The sequence below is a fragment of the Taudactylus pleione genome, unplaced genomic scaffold, assembly GCF_031769625.1.
Source record: "Taudactylus pleione unplaced genomic scaffold, aTauple2 ptg001303l, whole genome shotgun sequence".
NCBI lineage: Eukaryota > Metazoa > Chordata > Amphibia > Anura > Myobatrachidae > Taudactylus > Taudactylus pleione.
The window spans coordinates 1,643,953-1,666,143 of record NW_028285703.1 but is presented as its reverse complement, the minus strand read 5'-3'; the positions used below and the strand labels follow the sequence as shown (position 1 = coordinate 1,666,143).

Genomic DNA, 22,191 nt, shown 5'->3' with positions numbered 1-22,191 from the left:
AGCTCTCAGAAACGGCTGTTTGTTTGAAAGTGGATAATAATATTTATTAAACGGATTTAAAAAAAAAAACCTAAAAACACTATCCGGTCTCGCAGGACCAAAACGAATGACCAATGGTGTATAAATGTTAGTAGCATATACGGCTGTGGACAGACAAAGGCCCTCATTCAGAGCCGGACGCTCTGAGCAGAGCGCACGCTCTGAATGAGGGCCGTCCTCCATAATTATGGAGCGTCCTCCTAGACGCTCGTATAGCTGTGGGTCACCACCCACAGCCTATACGAGCGTGCAGGTTGATGGCCGCGATGGTCTTGACAATCGCGACCATCGCCACTGCGAGCCGGAGCCTGCGGTTGAGTTCTCAACCGCAAGGCCCGGAGTGATTTTGGCTCTTATCAGAGCCAAAATCACTCCCACTGACATCACTAGTGATGTCAGTGGGCCGGCTTCTGACGGTAGGCGTTCCCTTGGGAACGCCCCCGTCTGGGAGGCACGCCCACCAAAAGGGGCGTGCTGTCAATCAACATCGACAGCACGCCCCCTTTGATCAGACACAACCAGCGAAGGAAAGTCCTTCGCTCGTCACGTCTGGCGCATGCGCACGACGAAGCTCCAGCCGTTGTGCGCATGCGCAGTGCACACCATCGACCCACTTGCGAGCGGACAGCCGCTTGCGAGTGGGTCTGAATCAGGGCCAAAGTCCAAATCCAAAGGCAATTGAAATAGCTTGCAGGAAGCGCAATGAGTTTGTGAGCAGCAAAACAATTTGAAATAGTCATATAGCAATAACTGCTCGCTGAATCTGTGCTAAATCACCGTATACTATTATGGCAACTGGAGCTGCCTTATAGAGATGGGATTGCAGGTTATGTCCCTGGCTTACTGCTGTGGAGACGCAATGTTGTGTGACTGACCACAAGCTCAGATGCCGCACTGGTCCCTATGGCCCTGTCAGCTAGGGGCTGGGACTGATATTTTGTGTGGCGGAACGGGTCTCTTCTAGTGCAGCTGCAGTAACCAGGTCCGGCAGGCAAGGTTGAGATCAGCCACTGTAATTGGCAATAGCGTGGCGGTAATGGATAGATCCCCTTCAGTATTTGTACCCTGACTTCATCAGCTATTGTTCAACGTCATTCCTTACTATCCAGGTGGACATAGAGCGGCAATATAAACCTGTGGTGAGCAGAGCAAGCCACCGTGCCCAAAGCATGGCGAGCGGACAAATTTCTTCTGTTCATGGACTTTATGGGCATGGAACTGCACTTTTATCATCACTACTTGTCCCTTCCAGGTACAAAAGCTGAAGGGGATCTATACACTACCGTAGCGTGGCTCATCAAACTCGTGGGTTCTGGCTTCCATGCTGCATACCAGATATGTGTCTGTCACAGAAAATCACCGAACGATTTTCTTCGCTAACTATGGCGTAAATAAAGTGCATTATAATCAGTAATGTGTGCATCTGGGTTCTCTGTGAATTGATACAGAAGTAATCATTTGTATTTTATCTCACTTTTTTGTTGCCCATACTGTTCTGTTTGTGTTATGGGTGGAATTTGTCTTTAAGACTGTAAAGCCAATAGACTATAATACACCATCAGATGCCTCTCGCAACTGTGTTTTCAGTATTGATGATTCAGCTCATTCTACTTTAATGCTGTAGTGCAGGGATGGGGAACCTCAGGCCCAGGGGCCGTATGAGGCCTGCGGAATCATTTGGTCTGGCCCTCTGAGCTTTTTTTCTGCTAGCCTCATCTGGCTAGCCTGGTGCCTAGAATAGCACCCTGCAGCCAGAATCTAGGCAGCAGTGCTGCCTGGAGCCTCCTTAGGACACTTCATACTGCACACCGCTGCCCTTACAGCTCCCAAGAGCATCCTCAGGGTGTTCTGGGCATTGCTGTAATCACTGGCGATTGTGGCCCACCCGCATGTGATGTCACATGGAGGGGGTGTGTCCTGTACCGGGCCCGCAAATAATGTTATATATATCAAAATGGCCCTCGGCAGAAAAGAGCTTCCCCACCCCTGCTGTAGAATAAGGGTATTCAACATGCGGCCCTCCAGCTGGTGTGGCACTAGAACGAGGTGCTGTACAGGACCTCTGACGTTACAACCACATGACCCTCGACAAAAGGGGGAGGGGCAAGGTTCAGAACTGGGGTCCAAAAGTGTCCTCTCGCCACAGGTTTTAAATTCCCCCCTCTATGCCCACTTGTATAGTGACACTGGTAGTGGACCGGCCCTGCCATAACGGTCATGTGGTTGTGACATCAGAGTTCCTTTCTCCAACTTGGATCTAGCAACGACCGTGGTACTACACATCCCTGCGTGCTGTGGCAGGCCATACTGGGATGTGTAGTTCCACATCAGCTCGAGAGCCACATGTTGAGGCAACACAAACTATACACAACTAGATTTTACACTGATTTAATGAAATCCAGCTTATCAGTATAGTTAGCTTTCTGTGTAAAGTACCTTTCCACTAAATACAGTGTAGGCAGCCATTTTGTGCCACAAAGCATTTTACATGTTCTGCAAAGTGGTATGATGAAACGCTTTGGAGTTAGCGTGGGTCCTGCAATCTATATTGCCCTCATACATTGGGTTCTGGAAGTGTGAGCGCAGCTATATATAAAATGAATATGGGTTATTGCTAATTGAATAAATGCAGTAGGGATGGATATTGGAAGCCCACCATCAAATGATGACTAAGTGAAAGGGGTATATTTCTCAATGTGATATGTGCTGCCACTATATAGATGTGGGTTCTTTATGCTTTGGGGTGAGTGGAAGGGAACAGTCTCAATTTCTATTATTACAGACACCGTTTTCTACAATTCTTCCTCATTATCTGCATTCTAGAAGTGCCAGCAATTCTCTGCTCCCTCTCTCGCCGGACCACCCGCCCGGTACCATCAGCCGCTGAACGCTCCAGTCAGTACTTACTGTCCTCTCGCTGTGTGTCATCCTCCTCATTGTCCGTTTCATTGCCCTCTTGCGTCAAGTTTTCTTTCTCAGAATCGCTGCTGTCATCAATCGGAGATGCCTCTGGCTCCTTCTTGGAAATGGTCTCTTTCTCCTCAGATGTTCGACCACCGCTGGTGTCTTCTTGATTGTCTTTGGGAGGTTCCATGTCATTGATCTCATCCGTGATGTGGTTGTCAATCTCCTCATCCTCGGAAGAGTCTTCTCTCTTACTGATGTCATTACTCTCCAGCTCCTCTTCGCTGTTCTCTTCCCGGGGGTGCTCGGAGCTCACCCTCCTGTCTTCTTCTTCCTCGGGCTGCCGCTTGCCTTCATCGCTTTCTGACGATTTGCCACGAGCAGCGGACATGTCTGATTTTTCTGCATAATAATGGTATTTTCTGGTTAGAAAACTGGGATATATGCCCTGAGGAGAATCTCATCGTCTAGTTGCTGTCAGCAGAGATTTCATTTTCATGTATGGGAGGAGATGCACTAACCTTTGGAGAGTGAGAATTACCAACCAATCAGCTCCTAACTGTCATTTTTTTCAAACACAGGGCCTCATTTATCAACGAGTTTTATCATTCACAATGAGCTAAATAAGTCGTTGCGTATGATAAATGGTGCTCCAGCCAATCAGCTCCCAACTGTCATCTGTTCGAAAAATGACAGTTGGGAGCTGATTGGCTGGAGCACCATTTATCCTATGCAACAAGTTTTATCACTCATTGTGAATGTACTTTATCTCTCTACAAGGTTTAGTGTATCTCCCCAATTGTGAGGTCATATCTGACACCTGTTTCAGTTTGATAGGTAAATTTATAACTTGTTATCAATCAGTATTGGAAAATAAAAAAATAAAAATAACTTTAGTGGAATGATCAGTTTGTTAGTTCAACAGAACTGAAGTTATGCGGAATTAAACGAGCTGAAGACAATATGATTTTAAATGGTAATTCCACTGAAACCACAGGACTGGGAGCATTTATACAGAATGCTTAGGACTGTCTGGATGTCTTTTTTTTTTTTTTCCCCTACCTACCCCGGGTGTAAGTTTTGGAGTTGTTGATTGTTGCATGTTTTCTCCAGGCACATCTAAAGCTGCATACACACACACAACGATTTTGTTACCAACGATTTTATGAACGATTTTATGTCAGATTTTTTTAAAGTGTAATGAACGATTTTTTTGAACTACAAACATGAACGATAATAGTTCATCGTTTGACTCAGAAAGTGAACGATTTTTTTAAACGATATTGTTTAACGATAATCGTTCAAAAAAATCGTGGCGTGTGTATGCAGCTTTAGCGCTAGCATTAAAGGTTGCACGCACCACACATCCTAACTAGCGTGCAACAGACACGGACATGCAAGTTTGCAGGCACTCCTTCACAAAAGGGATCTTTAGGTTCAACCCGGTCACGTCCCAATTATGTATTTGAAGGGTAGAAAAATATTCTTTTAGATAAAGGACACTAAATAAAAAACCAAACAAAAAAACAACTTAATGTGCAATGTATAACGACCCCCTCCCCGCCCCCCCTATAAACAGCTTAATGACAGCAGATTAAAATCTGATTTCTGTGGAAGAGTTATCTACATATAGAATAAAGAGATAAATAAAGCACAGAACTATAATAAATTAAAGGATTACCATGATTAATACCAGCATTATGTGTAACCCTACAAGGCCAGGGCTGAGGTATCACATTAACACTGGCCCCCTGAGTACGAGGAACACCAAGGCTATCAGCACTGAGGATCTCACAGTCACGGTGACACTAACCTGGGAGCTTGCTGTTCTGCTTGTCAAAGACGCCCGAAAGCTCGCCCCCAAACCCACCGCTCTTCTTCTTCTGCAGCCTATCCATAGCCCCTGTGAAGGTCAAAATTAATGCGGATCAGTTAAGTGATTAATTAAATATATTCTTATAAATACAATTTTCAAGAAAAAAAAAAAACATTGTTTGACAAAAAGTTATAATTTATATTTCACACAAAAGAAAATGAACTAATGAGAATAGCGTTGATGGTTAGCTCTTCCGCCCATGCCAATTCACATTTTGCTGACCTTACGATCTTGCCACGACTATCACTGCATATACGTTGTTATGATCTCTGACCTCCCTCTCTGTATTTTTCACCAATGCTTTATTTTAGCATCTAGAACAGGGCTTTATAAATTCAGTACCCAGCAGCCTCTAACAGTTCGTGTTTTCCGGATATCCTCCCAAAATTGTAAGGGAAATTATTTTGTAGCACCTGTGGATTTTTAAAAAATGGGACAGTCCATAATGAAAACACCTGTGTTGTGACAAGGAGATATGGAAAACATGCACTGTGGTACCTGAGAACTGGATTTCTGTACGATTTTAATTCTTACTTGAATAAAAGAGAAAACTGTCCTATAGTACAAAAGCAATCATGGACAGATCAGGGACCAGTGACAGACTGAGGCTTTGGTTCAAAAGACACAAAAATAAAAAATAAATGATTTTGTTGGAGAATGGTAAGTACAAGCCATGAAATTAAATGTGTCTAAAGACAACATAAGGGGAAATGTCATGGAATCTATTAATTCAAATCAACCATTTGTCTTTTTTGGGGGAGCAAATCTCTGAATTTAATAAGACAAAGGGGTCAATCCAGCTAGCCGTGTATATTCGTGGGTGCGAGTCACCGCAGTAACAGCCACACTTTACAGCAGCCCGAACTTGCACAAAAGTGCTCGCAGCCCTATGGGAGTGAATTCGTGCCGAGAGTGGGCCGTGACGGGTGCGATATGAGGTGCCGTTGCCGATGTTTTAACGCCGTGACAATGGCAGCTCGCACCCTTCACGGATAATTGGATTGACCTCAAACTCGGTGGAAAAATATATTTCTACTTCAGGGTCCATAGGGTATCCACAGGATACCTTGGGTATAGGTGATGACGTCAGGCATCGGGCACCATAGAGTTAAGTTTTCAGTCCTCCCAGGATGCACTAGGGTCCCCCTCCTATACCCCGCCCCCGAGCCAAGGCATCTCAGTTTAGTTTGGTGCCCGGCCGGAGTCGGATGCACCTGTTGGAGTGGGGGCCAAGAAGAGCCCCTGAAGTTTTCTTCAAGCAGCTGTGGCTGCACGTCTGGAAGTACAGCATGGACAGTCAGTCCTGACATCCATGCTGTCTTCCCTACACCCCCGCCGGTACCAGAACGCCGGTACTGATCCGGGGATGCTGGTAGGCATCTGGGGTCACAGCTAGCGGTGACCCCAGATGTTCAGGACCATGGCCGGAATCAAGGGGGACAGCAAGGTAAGCAGCGGGGTCCCGCGGTGGGTCCCCGCTGTTACATGGTCCAGAGTCCCCAGGCAGGGGGCTCCCTGGGGACTGGCTGCAGCGTGGAGCCAGGTTCTAACCTGCGCTTCCACTAGCCCCCTGGGACAGCTGGACCGCGGCAGAGCGGTAGCGCTGCGGCGTCCCAGGGGTTAAATGCATGCCAGGGGAGCGCGCCCTCCCTGTCTCACAGCCGGCGCCTCCCCCGCTGCACACAGCCCTCTCTGCACACGCTGACTGGTCCTGTGTCAGCGCTCCTCCCCCAGGCCGGCCTCCTCTCTGCTCCTCGGTGGCCATCTTTTGAAGAAGCATGGTGAGCGCTGCTGGACGCTGAAGAACGGTGGCATCGCGGTCTGGGTCCCCCGGCATACCTCTCCTCCGTTGGTTACAGATCTGTGTATGCAGCGCTGTGTCCTACCAGGCTCTGAGTCTGTGTAGTTGAGGATCAGCGCTGATAGTGCAGGAATTGATTTCTTTGCATTGTATGTGACTGTGCTAGCGTCTGCTGCCTGTACTTTCATTTTCTATCTGTCAGCATTTAACTGTCCCTGTTCTTTCTGCTAAAGCCCTTGCGGTGCGGTGCTTGCAGGGTGGTCTCACACTATACTAACGAGTATCAGTGAGAGGGGTCACATACTTACCATCATGTCTGAAAGTGATTTTCCTCTCCAGCTTTTATGTACTACATGCAAGGTACCTATAGCGGAGGGGGACGGCAGTGCGAAGGGACTATGTCGACGGTGTTATTTGTTGACGCGACCGATTACGGCTCCGGTACAGGAGCCGCCCTGGGCTTGTTTTGCCAAAGCGCTTACAACCCTCATGGGCCAGTTAGCTCCGCAGCGTGCCCTCACTCAGATGGGTTTGTCCCAGCAGTTAGTGATGTCGTCACCCATGCAGGGTTTCCAAAGACAATTGATGGTACCCCACAGTCTCTCTATTTCCCCTCCTCAGGTCTCTCATGAGCCTGTGTGGGTTAATTCGTTAACAAGCTCTGTACAGCAGTTGTCAGAAGTGTTGCAAGGGGAGTCTGTGTTGCGGCCTCACAAGCGGCCGGTGGCGTCTCTGTCTGCTCCTTATGAGGATGACGACGGGACGTCCGATGATGGGGAGATTCTGGATCTTTCTGACCAAGAAACTCCCCGCCCTAAAGAGTCGGACGCTAAGTCTAAGGTGTATATACCTGGCCTTATTCGTGCAGTCCGTACTGCTTTAGTTATTGAGGATGAGGAACCTCCGGTATCAAAGTCCAAATACGCCTTTTTCAAAGATGTTAAAGGAGATACCACAGTGTTTCCTCTTTCGGGGCAATTAGTTGACCATCTAGAGAAAGCGTGGAAACAGCCAGGCAAACGATATCAGCCTCAAAGGCATTTAGCAGTGGCGTATCCGTTTGCGGACAATTATTTTCCAAAGTGGGAATCCCCTCCTCAGGTGGATTCTCATGTGACACGCCTTGTCCGTAGTGCCACATTACCCATGCCATCCATGTCCTCCCTTAAGGATGCTACGGACCGCAAGGTGGAGATCTGCCTGAAGTCCGCCTATTCCCTTGCGGGGGGGGGGGCAGCGCGGCCGGCTATGGCCATTTGCTGGGTTGCCCGAGCTATGGAGCGCTGGGCTGATGCGTTGGAGGCGGCCTTCGATTCCGACTGTTCGGCTGAGCAGACGGAGTTGATCGGCAATCTCCGGGATTCGGCCACGTATATCAACGAAGCGGCCTTGGATATTAGTACCCTGGCGTCTCGAATTTCTTCGGCAGCTGTGGCTGCTCGTCGCACCTTGTGGTTGCGATCCTGGAAGGCGGACACAGATTCCAAAAAGGGTTTGGAGGCGTTGCCTTTTAACGGAGAAGTTCTCTTCGGTCCGGACCTGGACAAGATTGTAGCCACGCTGGCGGCAGCTAAATCAGCATGTCTCCCGTCGGTTGCTGTTCCTTCTCGTTCTGGTACTCCGTCCTTTCGGTCTTATAGGGCCCAGGGTAGGCCTAAGACACAGTCCTTTCCCCGACCGGCTGGCCCCAAGAAGTCGGCCAAGCCCCAGAAACAGGCCTGAAGTACCAGACGTCCGGCCCCTAAGCCAGATGACAAGCCTGCGGCCTGATGGTCCGGGCCTCCCTTTGGGGGATCCCAAAGTGGGAGGCCGCCTGCTGCAGTTCGCCCGGTGTTGGTCGGTCACTACGACAGACACTTGGGTTCCCGAGGTGGTCTCACACGGGTATGCCCTCTCTTTCCGGCACAGACCCCCGGCTCGATTCTTCACCACGGGTCTCCCATCAGACCGGAACAAAGCCACGGAGCTGCGGAAGGTTTTGCACACTATGCTCCAGGCTGGAGTTATAGTGCCTGTTCCATTCTCCCAGAGGGGCCAGGGTTTCTATTCCAATCTCTTTTTGGTGCAGAAGCCCAATGGGTCGTTTCGTCCGATTCTCAACCTCAAAGCTCTCAGCAAATCTTTGCGGGTACCGAAGTTTCGGATGGAGACCCTACGGTCCATCATTCTGGCGCTGGAACCTGGGGACTACATGGTGTCATTGGACATACAGGACACTTACCTGCATGTCCCTATTCTTTTGCGCCATCAGCAGTTCCTCAGGTTTGCAATCCGCAGCGACCACTTTCAGTTCCGGGCGTTACCTTTTGGCCTGGCGACAGCACCACGTGTTTTCACCAAGGTAATGGCGGTCATGGCGGCTTCCCTGCGGCTGCAGGGGGTCCGCATGTTGCCGTACTTGGACGACCTTCTCTTAGTGGCAGGATCTCCGGAGCTCCTTCTCAGACACTTGGACCTGACCATTGCGCTACTGCAACGGCACGGCTGGTTGATAAACTGGCAGAAGTCCACCCTGATCCCGTCTCAGCGGATTCTGCACCTCGGAGCCTTTTTGGACTCGGGACAGCAAAGGATCTTTGTGACGGGGGAAAAGATCGCTGCCTTACAGTCGAGGGTGCGCAGTTGTCTGCAGAGCCACCGGGTGTCTCTGCACTCGGCGATGAGGTTACTGGGCTCCATGGTGTCGGTATTCGACATGGTGGAATATGCCCAGTTTCACTCAAGACCTCTGTAGCACCTGATCCTGTCCAAATGGAATGGACTGCCTCAGTCTCTGAAATCCCAGTCGATAGTGCTCACTCCGGAGGTTCGCCTGTCCCTTGCCTGGTGGTTGCAGACAACCCATCTCAACAAGGGTCGTCCGTTCTGGGTGGCGAATTGGGTCCTGTTGACGACGGACGCCAGTCTTCGGGGCTGGGGAGCAGTTTCGGGTCCACACTTGTTCCAGGGCAGGTGGACTCCGGCAGAAGCAGAGCTTCCAATAAACATCTTGGAACTCCGAGCGGTGTTCAATGGTCTCCAGCAGGCACGTCGGGTTCTCCAAGGTCACCCAGTGCAGGTCCAGTCGGACAACGCTACCACCGTGGCCTACATAAACCGGCAAGGAGGAACCCGAAGTCGGGCGGATCTCGTAGAGGTGTCTCGGATCCTGGTATGGGCGGAGCGCAATCTTCCGGCCATATCAGCTGTATTTATCCCGGGAGTGCTAAACTGGGAGGCGGACTTTCTAAGTCGCCAGGACGTTCATCCGGGAGAATGGTCCCTGCACCCGGACGTTTTTCAACTGCTGGTGGACAGGTGGGGTCTTCCAGAGATCGACCTCATGGCGTCCCAGCACAACAAGAAGTTGCCGGTGTACGGGTCTCGCACAAGAGACGAAGAGGCGTCTCTGGTGGATGCTCTGTCCGTCCGGTGGACGTTTCGGTTTCCTTATCTCTTTCCTCCGGTTTCCCTTCTTCCATGGGTAATCCGGAAATTCAAACAGGAAGGAGGGACGCTCCTGTTGATAGCTCCCGCATGGCCCAGACGGCACTGGTTCTTAGACCTTCAGGGTCTGTCCGTGGAGAGTCCTCTGCGGTTGCCGCTACGACCGGACCTTCTGTCACGGGGTCCTTGACCCGGTTGTCTTTGACGGCGTGGCTCTTGAGACGGCCATGTTAAGGTCCAGGGGGTTTTCCAGCTCTGTAGTGCGGACCATGTTAAGAGCTCGGAAACAGTCTTCCGCGAGAATATACCATCGCGTGTGGCATACGTTCTTCCGGTGGTGTCGACCGAGAGGTTATGCACCGCTGGAGTTTCATCTGTCTCGTGTACTCGCCTTCCTACAGGCGGGACTGGACCATGGGCTTCGCCTTGCTTCTTTGAAGGTGCAGGTTTCTGCCCTGTCTGACTGGTTTCACCGTAGGATTTCTACAATCCCCGATGTACGCACCTTTATGCAGGGCGTTCTGCGTATTCAGCCGCCTTTTGTTCCACCTGTGGCGCCATGGGACTTGGCTGTGGTCCTGAGGGCTCTCCAAGGACCGCCGTTTGAATCACTGGGCTCAGTGGATCTTAAATGGCTAACAGCTAAGACTGTTTTCCTTCTGGCTATAGCTTCGGCCAGACGTGTTTCTGATTTAGGGGCTCTCTCTTGTAGACCCCCTTTCTTGATTTTTCATGGGAACAGGGCAGTGCTACGCACTCGTCCTGAATTTCTTCCCAAAGTTGTTTCCCAGTTTCATGTTAATGAGGAAATAGTTGTTCCGGCTTTTAACTCACCTGGTCTTTCAGTGGGTGAGGCCACTTTGGACGTTGTGCGGGCCTTAAGGACATGTTGACCGCACTTCTTCGTTTAGGAAGTCGGACGCCTTGTTTGTCCTCTATGGCTTCCGTAAAAAGGGTTGGCCGGCTTCAAAGTAAACTTTGGCAGCCTGGATCCGTATGGCAATTTCTGAAGCTTATCTTCATGAAGGCCTGCCGGTTCCTCCTTCTGTGAAGGCACATTACACTAGGTCTGTGGGTCCTTCGTGGGCAGCTCGACGTGGTGCCTCTGCAGTCCAGATCTGCAAGGCTGCTACGTGGTCCTCTGTCCATACCTTCGTGAGGTATTACAGGTTTGACACCTTCGCCTCTCAGGATGCTTCCTTCGGGCGGCGGATTCTCCTTTCAGCACAGGAGCGTCCCCACTCTTAAAGGATACTGCTTTGGGACATCCCCAAGGTATCCTGTGGATACCCTATGGACCCTGAAGTAGAAAATATGAGATATGGTAAGAACTTACCTTTGTTATCTCTACTTCTACGAAGTCCATAGGGTTCCACAGGACTCCCGCCCTGTCGCACCTGTGCTGCAGATGGGCTTTACTCTGGTCACCGGTTTTTCCGTCTCCCTCTGGTGAGAATGTGATTCTTGTGTGTGTTCAGATCTTTCTTCTCTCTCTTCCTTCTCCTCCTCCGGCCTATGGCTTGGTACGTAACTGAGATGCCTTGGCTCGGGGGCGGGGTATAGGAGGGGGACCCTAGTGCATCCTGGGAGGACTGAAAACTTAACTCTATGGTGCCCGATGCCTGACGTCATCACCTATACCCAAGGTATCCTGTGGAATCCTATGGACTTCGTAGAAATAGAGATAACAAAGGTAAGTTCTTACCATATCTCATATTTTCTACTTCAGGGTCCATAGGGGGTCCACAGGGTTGACCTTGGGGTATATCTTGGATCTGGATCCACGGGCACCATACAGTTAAAGCTTTAGCTCCCAGGATGCACTTGGGTCCACCTCTATACCCCGCCCCCGAGCCACAGGCACCTCAGTTTCAGTTTGGTGCCGGCCGAAGTCGGTTGCACTGTGCAGTGGGGCTGCAGGAGCAGCCCCTAGGCTTTATTTTTACAGAAGAAAAGTTTTTTATTTTTTCTCTTGTTTTACACTTAATGCGGCAGCATAGGACTGTCCTTCTGGACGTCCACGCTGCCGCTCCAACACCCCGCTGGCGCTGCGACGCAGTACTGATCTGGCGATCGCAGCGGACCCCGGAGTTAGTCCTAGCATGGCTCCGGGACCTCCCTCTGACTGCTGCCGGACTCTACGGGGGAACAGGTAAGCCGCGAGCAGCGCTAAGAGCGCTGCTCGCGGGGATAAACGCAGTCAGTTGCCTCCAGTCTCTGGGGACAGACCGGCGGCGCTAGTAGCAGCGGCGGGCTCCCCCTCATGCAGGCATACCCCGCGCTCGGCTGGACCACCAGGGTATAAGTTCCGGAGGGGAACCGGCATCCCTGGGGTTAAATACTAGCCAGGGGAGGCAGCCTTCCCTGGTTGAGCAGCTCCTCCCCTCGGCTCAGCGCACCTTTTCTCATGTGTACTGGCGTCGCTGAGCTGCTCCTCTGCTGGCCACTCCTCAGAGCTCTCCGGCGGCCATCTTTAGAAGGCTATAACGCAGGCTCCCAGGCAGGTGCATGGTCAGGTCCCCCTGTGTACCTCTCCCTTACCTAAAGGACAGTGACAGTGTACTCCCCCCAGACACTGAATCTGGGTGGTTGATGGTAGCGATTGGTGCAGTAAGTACAATCTTCCTGCATTGTATGTGACTTTGCTAGTGCTGCTGCCTGTACTTCTTTTCTAATTACTGTCAGCTTATATCTATCCCTTTGCTTCTCCTACAGCCCGAAGGTGTGTGGGAGAGGGGCGTTTTTCTATTAACCTCACTCTTATAAATCATGTATTTGTGAGGTCAGTCACATACTGTTGTGTGCTACACAGTACCATATTTTTGGGCCTGTTTGTGTTGCATGCTGGTGAGTGCGGGGGTGTTAACACCATATGTCCTCTGCTGATAAGTATTTATTGCATAATTACTGTATCATGTCTGATGAGGAGACTGAGCACTCCGGGGCTCCTGTGTTGCTTTCCTGCAGACGCTGTTCTGCTGGTGTTAATGGGGGGGATTTATCTGAGAATGGTCTTTGCGGGCAGTGCCAGGCCCCTCTATACCCCCTATGCAGCAGGACCCCCCTTGGGCGATGTTTTCACAAGTGCTGACATCTATTGCGGACAAGTTGTCGATCCCTACAGTGACCCCTTCTGGGGCATTGTCCCAGCACTCTTATCTCCCATTCCCCGGATATTCCGAAGGTATTGCGGTCTCCCTCCGGGGCCCAGACTGTGAGACAGTATTCGGGGCTGCCTGTGTATGTCCAGCCTCCCCTTGTATTACAACAGTCTGTAGTGCCTTTTCAGGGCTTCCCTCACTCGGCTCCTCCACCTTGGGTGGATGTTCTCTCCAACTCGGTACGAGTTTGGCGGCCTCATCCTCGGCTTTTCAGTAATTTTTGCAGGGTGATGTGCCACGGAAGGCGACTAAGCGGCCTTTTGTGAGTTTACTCACTGCGCAGGTATCAGAATCGGATCCCTCTTCAGATGATGGAGAGGTCCATGAGGATTCTGGTTTGGATGCTGTGGGACAGGAGGTTGAGCCTAGGTCCTCCATTAATGTTCCAGCATTAGTTAGGGCGGTGCGGGCTATTCTCAATATAGGAGGCACCGGTCCCTAAGTCAAATTTTCCTGTCTTCAAGAAAGCAAAGGTTACTTCTAATGTGTTCCCTCTGTCCGATCAGTTGGCGGATCATATGGCGGCGGCCAGGCAATTACCCATAGCAAGAGATTCCAACCGCAGAAAAGGTTGGCTTCTCATTATCCCTTTCCTGAGGATCATTGCAGGAAATGGGAGACTCCACCGGCGGTGGATTCACATGTCACTCGCTTGGTTAAAACCGCTACGCTACCATTGCAGTCTATTTCCTCTTTAAAGGATCCAACGGACAGGAAAGTGGAGATTTGTTTGAAGTCTATTTACTCGCTCTCCGGAGCAGTGGCGCGCCTGTCCATGGCCATTTCCTGGGTGGCTAAAGCCATTGAGAACTGGACCAATGCCTTGGAGGATTCTCTTACGGACGATGTTCTGGAGGTTCAGAGAGCATTAGTGGCACAAATGAGGGATGCCGCTTCCTATATTGGGGAAGCGTCATTGGACGCAAGCATGTTAACCTCTAGAGTTGCGGCTGTGTCTGCTCGGAGATCCTTGTGGCTGCGGTCCTGGAGGGCTGATGCGGACTCTAAAAAGGGTCTGGAGGTCTCCCCTTTAATGGAGATTTGCTATTTGGTCCGGATTTGGACAAAATAGTGGATACCATGGCTAAGTCCAAGTCGGCTTTCCTCCCTTCGGCTTCTGCGCCGGCTAGGGTGAGGAGCACTGCCTTTCGGTCCTTTCGGGTTCAGGGTAAGGCCAAGGGCCAGTCCTTCCTGAGACATTCAGTGACCAAAGCCTCATCCAAACCCAAGCAGCAGGCATGGAATGCTCGGCGCCCCTCTTCCAAACAGGAGGATAAACCTGCTGCCTGACGGGACGGGGCTCTCCCTGGGGGACCCCAGAGTGGGAGGTCGACTTCTCAGATTCGCCCAGTGTTGGTTCAGTACCACCACGGATGCTTGGGTTCGAGAAATAGTCTCTCAGGGGTACGCCCTGTCGTTTCGGTGCAGGCAGCCCCACCAATTTTTTTGCACGAGTCCTTCGCTGGACGAGTCCAAAGCTTCCCATCTCTGTTTCTGGTGCAGAGACCCAATGGGTCTCATCGCCCTATTCTGAATTTAAGGTCTCTGAACAAGTACCTCAGAGTTTTCAAGTTCAGGATGGAAACATTGCGGTCCATCATCATCCTGAGGTTTGCTATCCTAAACCATCACTACCAATTTCGGGCGTTGCCTTTCGGTCTTTCCACGGCTCCGAGGGTTTTCACCAAGGTGATAGCAGTCATGGCTGCCCACCTTCGGGGTCAGGGTATACGGCTGCTGCCGTACCTGGACGATCTGCTGCTGCTGGCGAGTTCCCCGGAGGTGCTTCTTCATCATCTACACCTGACAATTGCTTGTCTTCAAGCACATGGGTGGTTGATAAATTGGAAGAAGTCGTCTCTGATCCCATCTCAACGGATGGTCCATCTGGGAGCACTTCTGGACTCCAGTCAACAAAGGATTTTCTTGACTCTGGAAAAGGTATCCTACCTACAACTGAGGATACACGGTTGCCTAAGCAGTGGCAGGGTGTCAATACATTCGGCAATGAGAGTCCTGGGGTCCATGGTGTCGGCATTCGACATGGTGGAGTTCGCCCAGTTCCATTCCAGACCCCTGCAGGGGCAGATTCTTGTGGAATGGAACAGGTTGTCCCGCCGGATCCGATCCCAGATGCTGGTATTGTCCCCGGAAGTGCGTCTGTCCTTGGCGTGTTGGCTGCAGTCAGCTCATCTCAGCCAGGGTCGCCCCTTTTTGGATTCCGGACTGGGTTCTGCTCACGACAGATGCCAGTCTTCGGGGTTGAGGGGCAGTGACCGGCTCGTTGTCTCTTCAGGGCCATTGGTCGGCCGGAGGAGGCCGTCCTTCCCATAAACATTGTAGAGCTACGGGCAGTGTACCGTGCTCTTCTGGCGTCAGGCACCGTTCTTCTCAGAAGAGCAGTTCAGGTGCAATCAGACAACGCCACCACGGTGGCATACATAAATCACCAGGGAGGAACTCGCAGTTGAGCTGCGATGTCGAAAGTGTCCCAAATCCTGATATTCCTGATATTGCCACCTTCCAGCAATATCGGCAGTCTTCATCCCGGGAGTCCTCAATTGGGAGGCAGACTTCCTCAGCCGTCACGACGTGCATCCTGGGGAATGGTCGCTTCAACCAGAGGTGTTTCAACTTCTCGTGGACAAGTGGGGACTGCCGGAATTGGACCTGATGGCCTCTCGTCACAATTACAAGTTGCCCATATACGGCTCAAGGACAAGGGACGCAGGCGCAAGTCTAGTGGATGCGTTGTCAGTGAAATGGTCGTTTCACCTAGCGTATCTGTTTCCTCCAATCTCCCTGCTCCCTCGGGTACTCAGAAAGATCAAACGGGACGGAGGCACGTTTCTGCTGTTGGCTCCAGCGTGGCCCAGACGTCCTTGGTACTCCGATCTCAGGGGCCTGTCTGTAGACGCTCCGTACCTTCTGCCTCAACGTCGGGATCTGCTGTCTCAGGTCCCTGCCTTTACCCGGATCTGGGTCGACTGTCTTTGACAGCGTAGCTCTTGAGACAGCTGTCTTAAGGTCCCGCGGCTTTTCAAGCTCTGTCAACAGTATCATGCTTAGGGCATGTAAACCTGCCTCTGCACGGATTTACCACGGAGTGTAGCACACTTACTTTCAATGGTGCGAGTCTAGAAGCTATGACCCTCAGGTGTTCAGAGTTTCTAGGATTTTGGCATTTCTGCAGTCAGGTCTTGACCTGGGCTTATGACTAGCTTCCCTAAAAGTTCATGTATCGGCCCTGTCAGTGTGGTTCCAACGAAGGATTGCCACACTGCCTGACGTTCACACCTTGTTCCAAGGTGTGCTGAGGATCCAGCCTCCCTTTGTGCCTCCAGTGGCTCTGTGGGACTTGGCGGTGGTTCTTCGGGTCCTGCGGGGACCTTCTTTTGAGCCTCTTGAGTCGGTTGACCTCAAGTGGTTAACACTTAAGACTGTGTTTCTCCTGGCTCTTGCTTCGGCCAGGAGGGTATCCGAGTTGGGGACACTTTCCTGTAGCCCCCCTTCCTGATTTTTCATCAGGACAGGGCTGTGCTTCACACCCGTCCTGAGTTTTGCCTAAAGTGGTTTCTAAGTTCCACATAAATCAGGAACTTGTGGTGCCAGCTTTTCAGGCTCCGGGTCTTACGGCTGGCGAGGCTTCGCTGGACGTGGTCCGGGCTCTCAGAATTTATGTTGTACGGACGGCCTCTGTTAGGAAGTCCGATTCGTTGTTCATTCTCTTTGGTTTCCATAAGAGGGGTTGGCCTGCCAACAAACAAACTTTAGCCCGTTGGCTTTGTTCTGTTATTGGGGAGGCTTATATACAGGAACGTTTGCCTGTTCCAGCCTCGGTTAAGACTCATTCCACTCGGTCTGTAGGCCCTTCTTGGGCTGCTAGACATGGTGCCTCCGCTGTTCAGATGTGCAAGGCAGCCACTTGGTCTTCAATTCAGACATTTTTGAGGTTTTATGCGTTTGACACCTTTGCCTCTCAGGATGCATCCTTCGGGCGCAGGATTCTCCTTTCTGCTCAGGAGCGTCCCCGCCCTTAGTTGAACTGCTTTGGGACATCCCCAAGGTCAACCCTGTGGACCCCCTATGGACCCTGAAGTAGAAAACAAGAGATATGGTAAGAACTTACCTTTGTTATCTCTGTTTCTACGAAGTCCATATGGTCCACAGGGCGCCCGCCCTGATGCACCTGGCTTCAAATGGGCTGTGGTACTGGTCACCGGTGTTTCCGTCTCCCATTTATGTGAGTATGGTTTCTTGTGTGTTCCAGTCTTCCTTCTCTCTGTTTAGTCTCCTCCTTCGGCCTAGGCTACTTACCAACTGAGGTGCCTGTGGCTCGGGGGCGGGGTATAGAGGAGGACCCAAGTGCATCCTGGGAGCTAAAGCTTTAAATGTATGGTGCCCGTGGATCCAGATCCAAGCTATACCCCAAGGTCAACCCTGTGGACCCTATGGACTTCGTAGAAACAGAGATAACAAAGGTAAGTTCTTACCATATCTCTTGTTTTTCCAAACACAAGTTGCCATCCTGATTTTTGTAGTGTTCTGATTCCAATCCACCCCATTGCTGCGAGTGTGCAAAAGTCACTTTGCATGCCTGTACAAACCTAATAGAGTAGTATAGAACACAGCAAGATTCATACAGCCAATCCGCTTCTATTTTTACTATACCGTTTGGACCAAAATGCAATTTGTGGTGTCTACCAGGGCAGCAAATAAAACATCGCCAGCGGTTTACTAGAACACCCTCCAAACCAAAGTCTAATAAAACCACCATTTGAATTATGAAAACGGTTGGCGATGTGAGGCAATGACACTCCATTGTATTTTCTCCAAAGTCCTTTACAACCTGGCCACTATCAAATGCACCTGAAAGAAAAAACAGTGGTGGATCCCATAGTAAGGGGAAGATTTAATTAGATGGTAAAGTGCCCGGAGCTATATAAGCAGAGACTCTGCGATCAGCCCAGAGGCAGCAGTTGACGCGTATTTCTACTTTCACTCCAGAGCTGCCGCCAGAAACAAGCATTAACCGCTGCCTTGGGGCTGCTGTCAGATCGTGCATCTCTAATTGAATAGCTCGGGGCTCCTAACCCAGGAGTAGAGACCACGCAGCCACTGCTAACCGAGACTGCTCCAGACGGTACAGTTCTTGTGTTTTCTACTTTCAGGTGACTCATTTATTGGGTTGTACATACCCGACTACTCTCTGAGATGGCAAAGCAGCTTGTCATCACCACTGATCAGTGCTCATGCATTTCACTGTGCTACAGACAGATGCCTTGAATCCAGGGGCATTTTAAGTCTAGGGAGCCTGTGTGCAGATGTCCATGGTCTTCCTCAACCCTTGTAAAAATATCACTGGCTCAGAAAATTACAAAGACTGTCACAGTGCAAGAATCTTTTGCGAATGCTCAATATTTCTGTCACTATCTTTGTAAATATGGCACCAGCGATAGGTTTCCAAAGAAATCGTTGGAATATTGTTTCAGGTGTAGGGGGTATTACTGCACCCCTTGTACTCAGATACACCACTGCTTGAATCCCTTCATTAGAGCGGACATACTGTAAAAGCTGTTGAATGGTCACTTCTCCAGTGCCGGCTTCTCTTTGCAGGGAAGGGATGGGTCAGGCCATATATGTAATTAGTGCTATATGTTTACTGTATACACAATTTGGGGCAGGTACGGAGTTGGGAACAAACCAGAATTAAAAGCAAGTAAACCATTTTGCAATGCAAGGGGTGCAAACCCATTTATTGGTTTTCTAGCAGGGTAAATACTGGCTGCTTTTGCATGTAGCCCACACATGCTGGGCTGCTGCAAATTAGATCTGAGTTTGGACACGCCCCTCATTTAAATCTCTGCACATCTTACATCTGCCCCACCTGCAGTGCTATATGGGTTTGCCACGGGGAAAAGCTACTTGCACTTTTCTGCTTCGCTCCCAACTTAGAATCAGGCCCTTTACGTTGAATTTCGTACATTCATAAAATAGGGATATTTCAGCCAAAAGACAGAAGCCCTACTTTCCTACATATCCTCTGCACAAATGTGAAAAGGGAATTGGTATGAAATACCGCCGGCCGTTCGATTCCCGTCAGCAGCAGCCCGACATCAGCAGAGTTCCGAGCAGCGGAAGCCCAACAGCGCTGGAAATCCCGATCGTGGATAGGTGAGTATCTACTAACCTAACCCCCCTAACCCTAACCCTCCTTAGGGGTGCCTAACCCTAACTTCCCCCCCAAGTGCCTAACCCTAACCACCCCCTTCCCCGCTGCCGCGTCGGGGAAATGCGGGCGTCTACATCTAGACGCCCGGCATTTCACCCTTGCCGGGATATGACAGTCGGGAAGCCGGCTGCCGGTATTTAGGCAGTCGGCTTCCCGATTGCATACCGTGAAAAGTAGCCAAAACAGACCCAAAGAACACACACTTCCAAATCATCAGGATAAAATCAGCTGGTATATAAAAGGATCTTCCCAATATCCAACAAAGTGATTACAACCAGGAGGAACAGTATACTTGGAACATCCTCTGTATGAGAACACTGGGCCCTATTCAGACCCGGCTGCTAAGCCGCGGACGCACGCTATGAGTGATTGTCGCACGTCTTTGCATGCATCGCAGTGTGCGAACCAGTAACTGCGATCAGGAATCGTACGCTCATACACAGACTGAGCGCTATTTTGAGTGACGAGAGTGCCATTTGTGGGTGGTAACGGGAAGGTGCTTGTGAACGGGGGAGTGGTGCTGCGGGCGTGTCTGGGCGTCAAAACTGAGTTTCATGGGTGGGCATAATTAGCATGGAAGCGTCACTGTACACGTCATTGGTTGTATTTCTTGCTGCTGTGATCGCAGTGCTTGCGGCGGGGTAGGGTCTACCTCAAGTGCTGCGTGCAGCTCCGATGGCTCTCGATGGTTCTGATTAATCGCACACTTCCTGGAGATGACGTGTGCTAAGAGAGAAAAGTGGGCGTCTTTATACCGGCGTGCGCTCACTCTGCCGTCGCTCTCTAAGACATAGAGGGCGTCCTTAAGCCAGACTGTCCAATCGCAGAATTTGCATACCCTGCCCGATAGCAGCGAGAGAGCGCAGCTTAGCGTCCGGGTCTGAACCCCACTGTCCTTATCCCTGTCCACTGATTTGCAAATGAAATGGCACAAGGTAAGTTCCTGTTTTGATTACAGATTATGCAGCACGTTTTCAGGACATGGGACCTCATTCAGAGCGCCTCAGTTTTGGAAACCACCCCCCACCCCCCCGGCCTACCTACAAAAAGGGGCGACCTGTTAATCAACATCGACAGCCGCCCCTTTTGTAGCGAGCTCCGGAGCAAGAGAGTTTCTTGCTCCGGGGCTTGCGCACGCGCAGTGCGGCCGCTGTGCGTGCGCAGGGCTACCCATCGACCCGGTTGCGAGCACATCGGTGCTTGCGACCGGGTCTGAATGACCCCCTTGGTGCGGGCTCACAGATGTAGCCTTGTGCAGATAAAATAGGTTTCTTTTAGCTGGTTTTGTCCATCTGCAGATAAGTTTGTCAGGCTATAGCCAGATCTTGTCATGGCGACATTATTCATGTTCTCTTAGTTGATGTTAAATTGTCATTATTTTTTCTTCAAAATTGTAATTACACTAAGGCAAAGAGCTAAAACTGTAGCTCTAAAAGAGCAAATATAAATGACTGATTGACTTGGGAGTCTGTAAATCTAGTGTTTCGAGGCTCTTTAAAGCTCACAGCTGCATGAGAAGAGGAAATGCTGACGGAAACATAAGAGTACCCCCCCAAACCTGACAAACTTGATTAGAAAAGTTATTTGCCCAAATAAAACCAGCAAGGATTTACAAAGGGACCTGGCAGCCGGAGGTATACTGACTGATTCTCATGGAAAGAACTGTAAGGCAGCCAAATATTAAAAGTAACTAAAATTATGGCAACTCATTTACAATAAGCTCTAAATTACAAATATTGAACCAGTGTTCATGGATAAAAATTATATTTTCTGATTAAACTGATTTCTTTGTATAAATGAGTTTAGAAACATTGGGGCTAATTCTGCATTGCAGGCAAGCCCATTCTATGCCTCTGCCTAGAGGCATTTAAGGGGCGGGGTGGGGACTGCTTGTGTTCCTGAAAACCGGGGCGTGTCCGTCCAGTTCTCCAGGACTGGCAAGGCCAGGGGCTGTTCCGACGGACGCAGCTTCCTGGCGTCGCAAGCTGGCCAGCCTGAGTAAACTGAGGCTCTCTCAGCTGGCCTGCGGCCTGGTGCTGTCCACCATCCTGGGTTGCCAACTCCGTCGCAGTGCTGGGAACACAAATGCAGCAGAGGGTGTCATATACCTCCTGCTGTATTTGCACGTTTGAAAAGACGGAATCGTAAAGCTGCTTGAGGGCAGATTTGCAATTCCATCCAGCACTGAATGATCCCCATTGTTACATGGAGGGGCAAAGTTTAATCTCTACAAATGAGATCTACCTCTTCATGCTGCATGGTAGCACAGTGGTTAACATTACTGCCTCACAGCAGTGAGGTCATGAGTTTAATTCCCCGTCATCACCCATCTGTGTGGAGTTTGTATGTCCTCCCTATATTTTCATAGGTTTCTTCTGGCTCCTTCCCAATTTATTGCAGCTAAAGATGGTCATATTAATTATTAAATAAATGCAAACAATTGTCCCAAATAATTTGTAAAGCGATGTAGGTTTAGGGACCCGTGTGCACAAAGGTAAACACCAGCAACAATATAAACAACAGAACCGTAACACGAATTTGGCAACACTGAATGGCGAGCGGTATACTGTGAGTAATTAACCCCACCACATCCGCATGATTTACCACAGGTCGCTCAGCCTACTATCTCCATGCAAGTTACTTTAGGATTTTACAATCCCCTATCCGAAAAATACTGCACTATCTGCAGCTAATGTTAAGCGGCCATTGGATGCAATGACCATATTCCCTGTCAGGATGTGAGAGAGGCCGA

General features: G+C 50.3%; 1 protein-coding gene across 3 annotated transcripts in view; it reads right to left on the bottom strand.

Moving 5' to 3' along the window:
* CHGA (chromogranin A) overlaps positions 1-22,191 on the bottom strand; it is a 135,324-nt gene that overhangs the window by 6,416 nt on the left and 106,717 nt on the right. For all 3 annotated transcript variants that reach the window (XM_088462982.1, XM_088462981.1, XM_088462983.1), the window contains exons 6-7: positions 4,757-4,846; positions 2,947-3,345 (exon numbers count right to left, since the gene is read on the bottom strand). In XM_088462982.1, the coding sequence (XP_088319108.1) occupies positions 2,947-3,345; positions 4,757-4,846 (489 nt within the window). The remainder of the gene's footprint in view (positions 1-2,946; positions 3,346-4,756; positions 4,847-22,191) is intronic.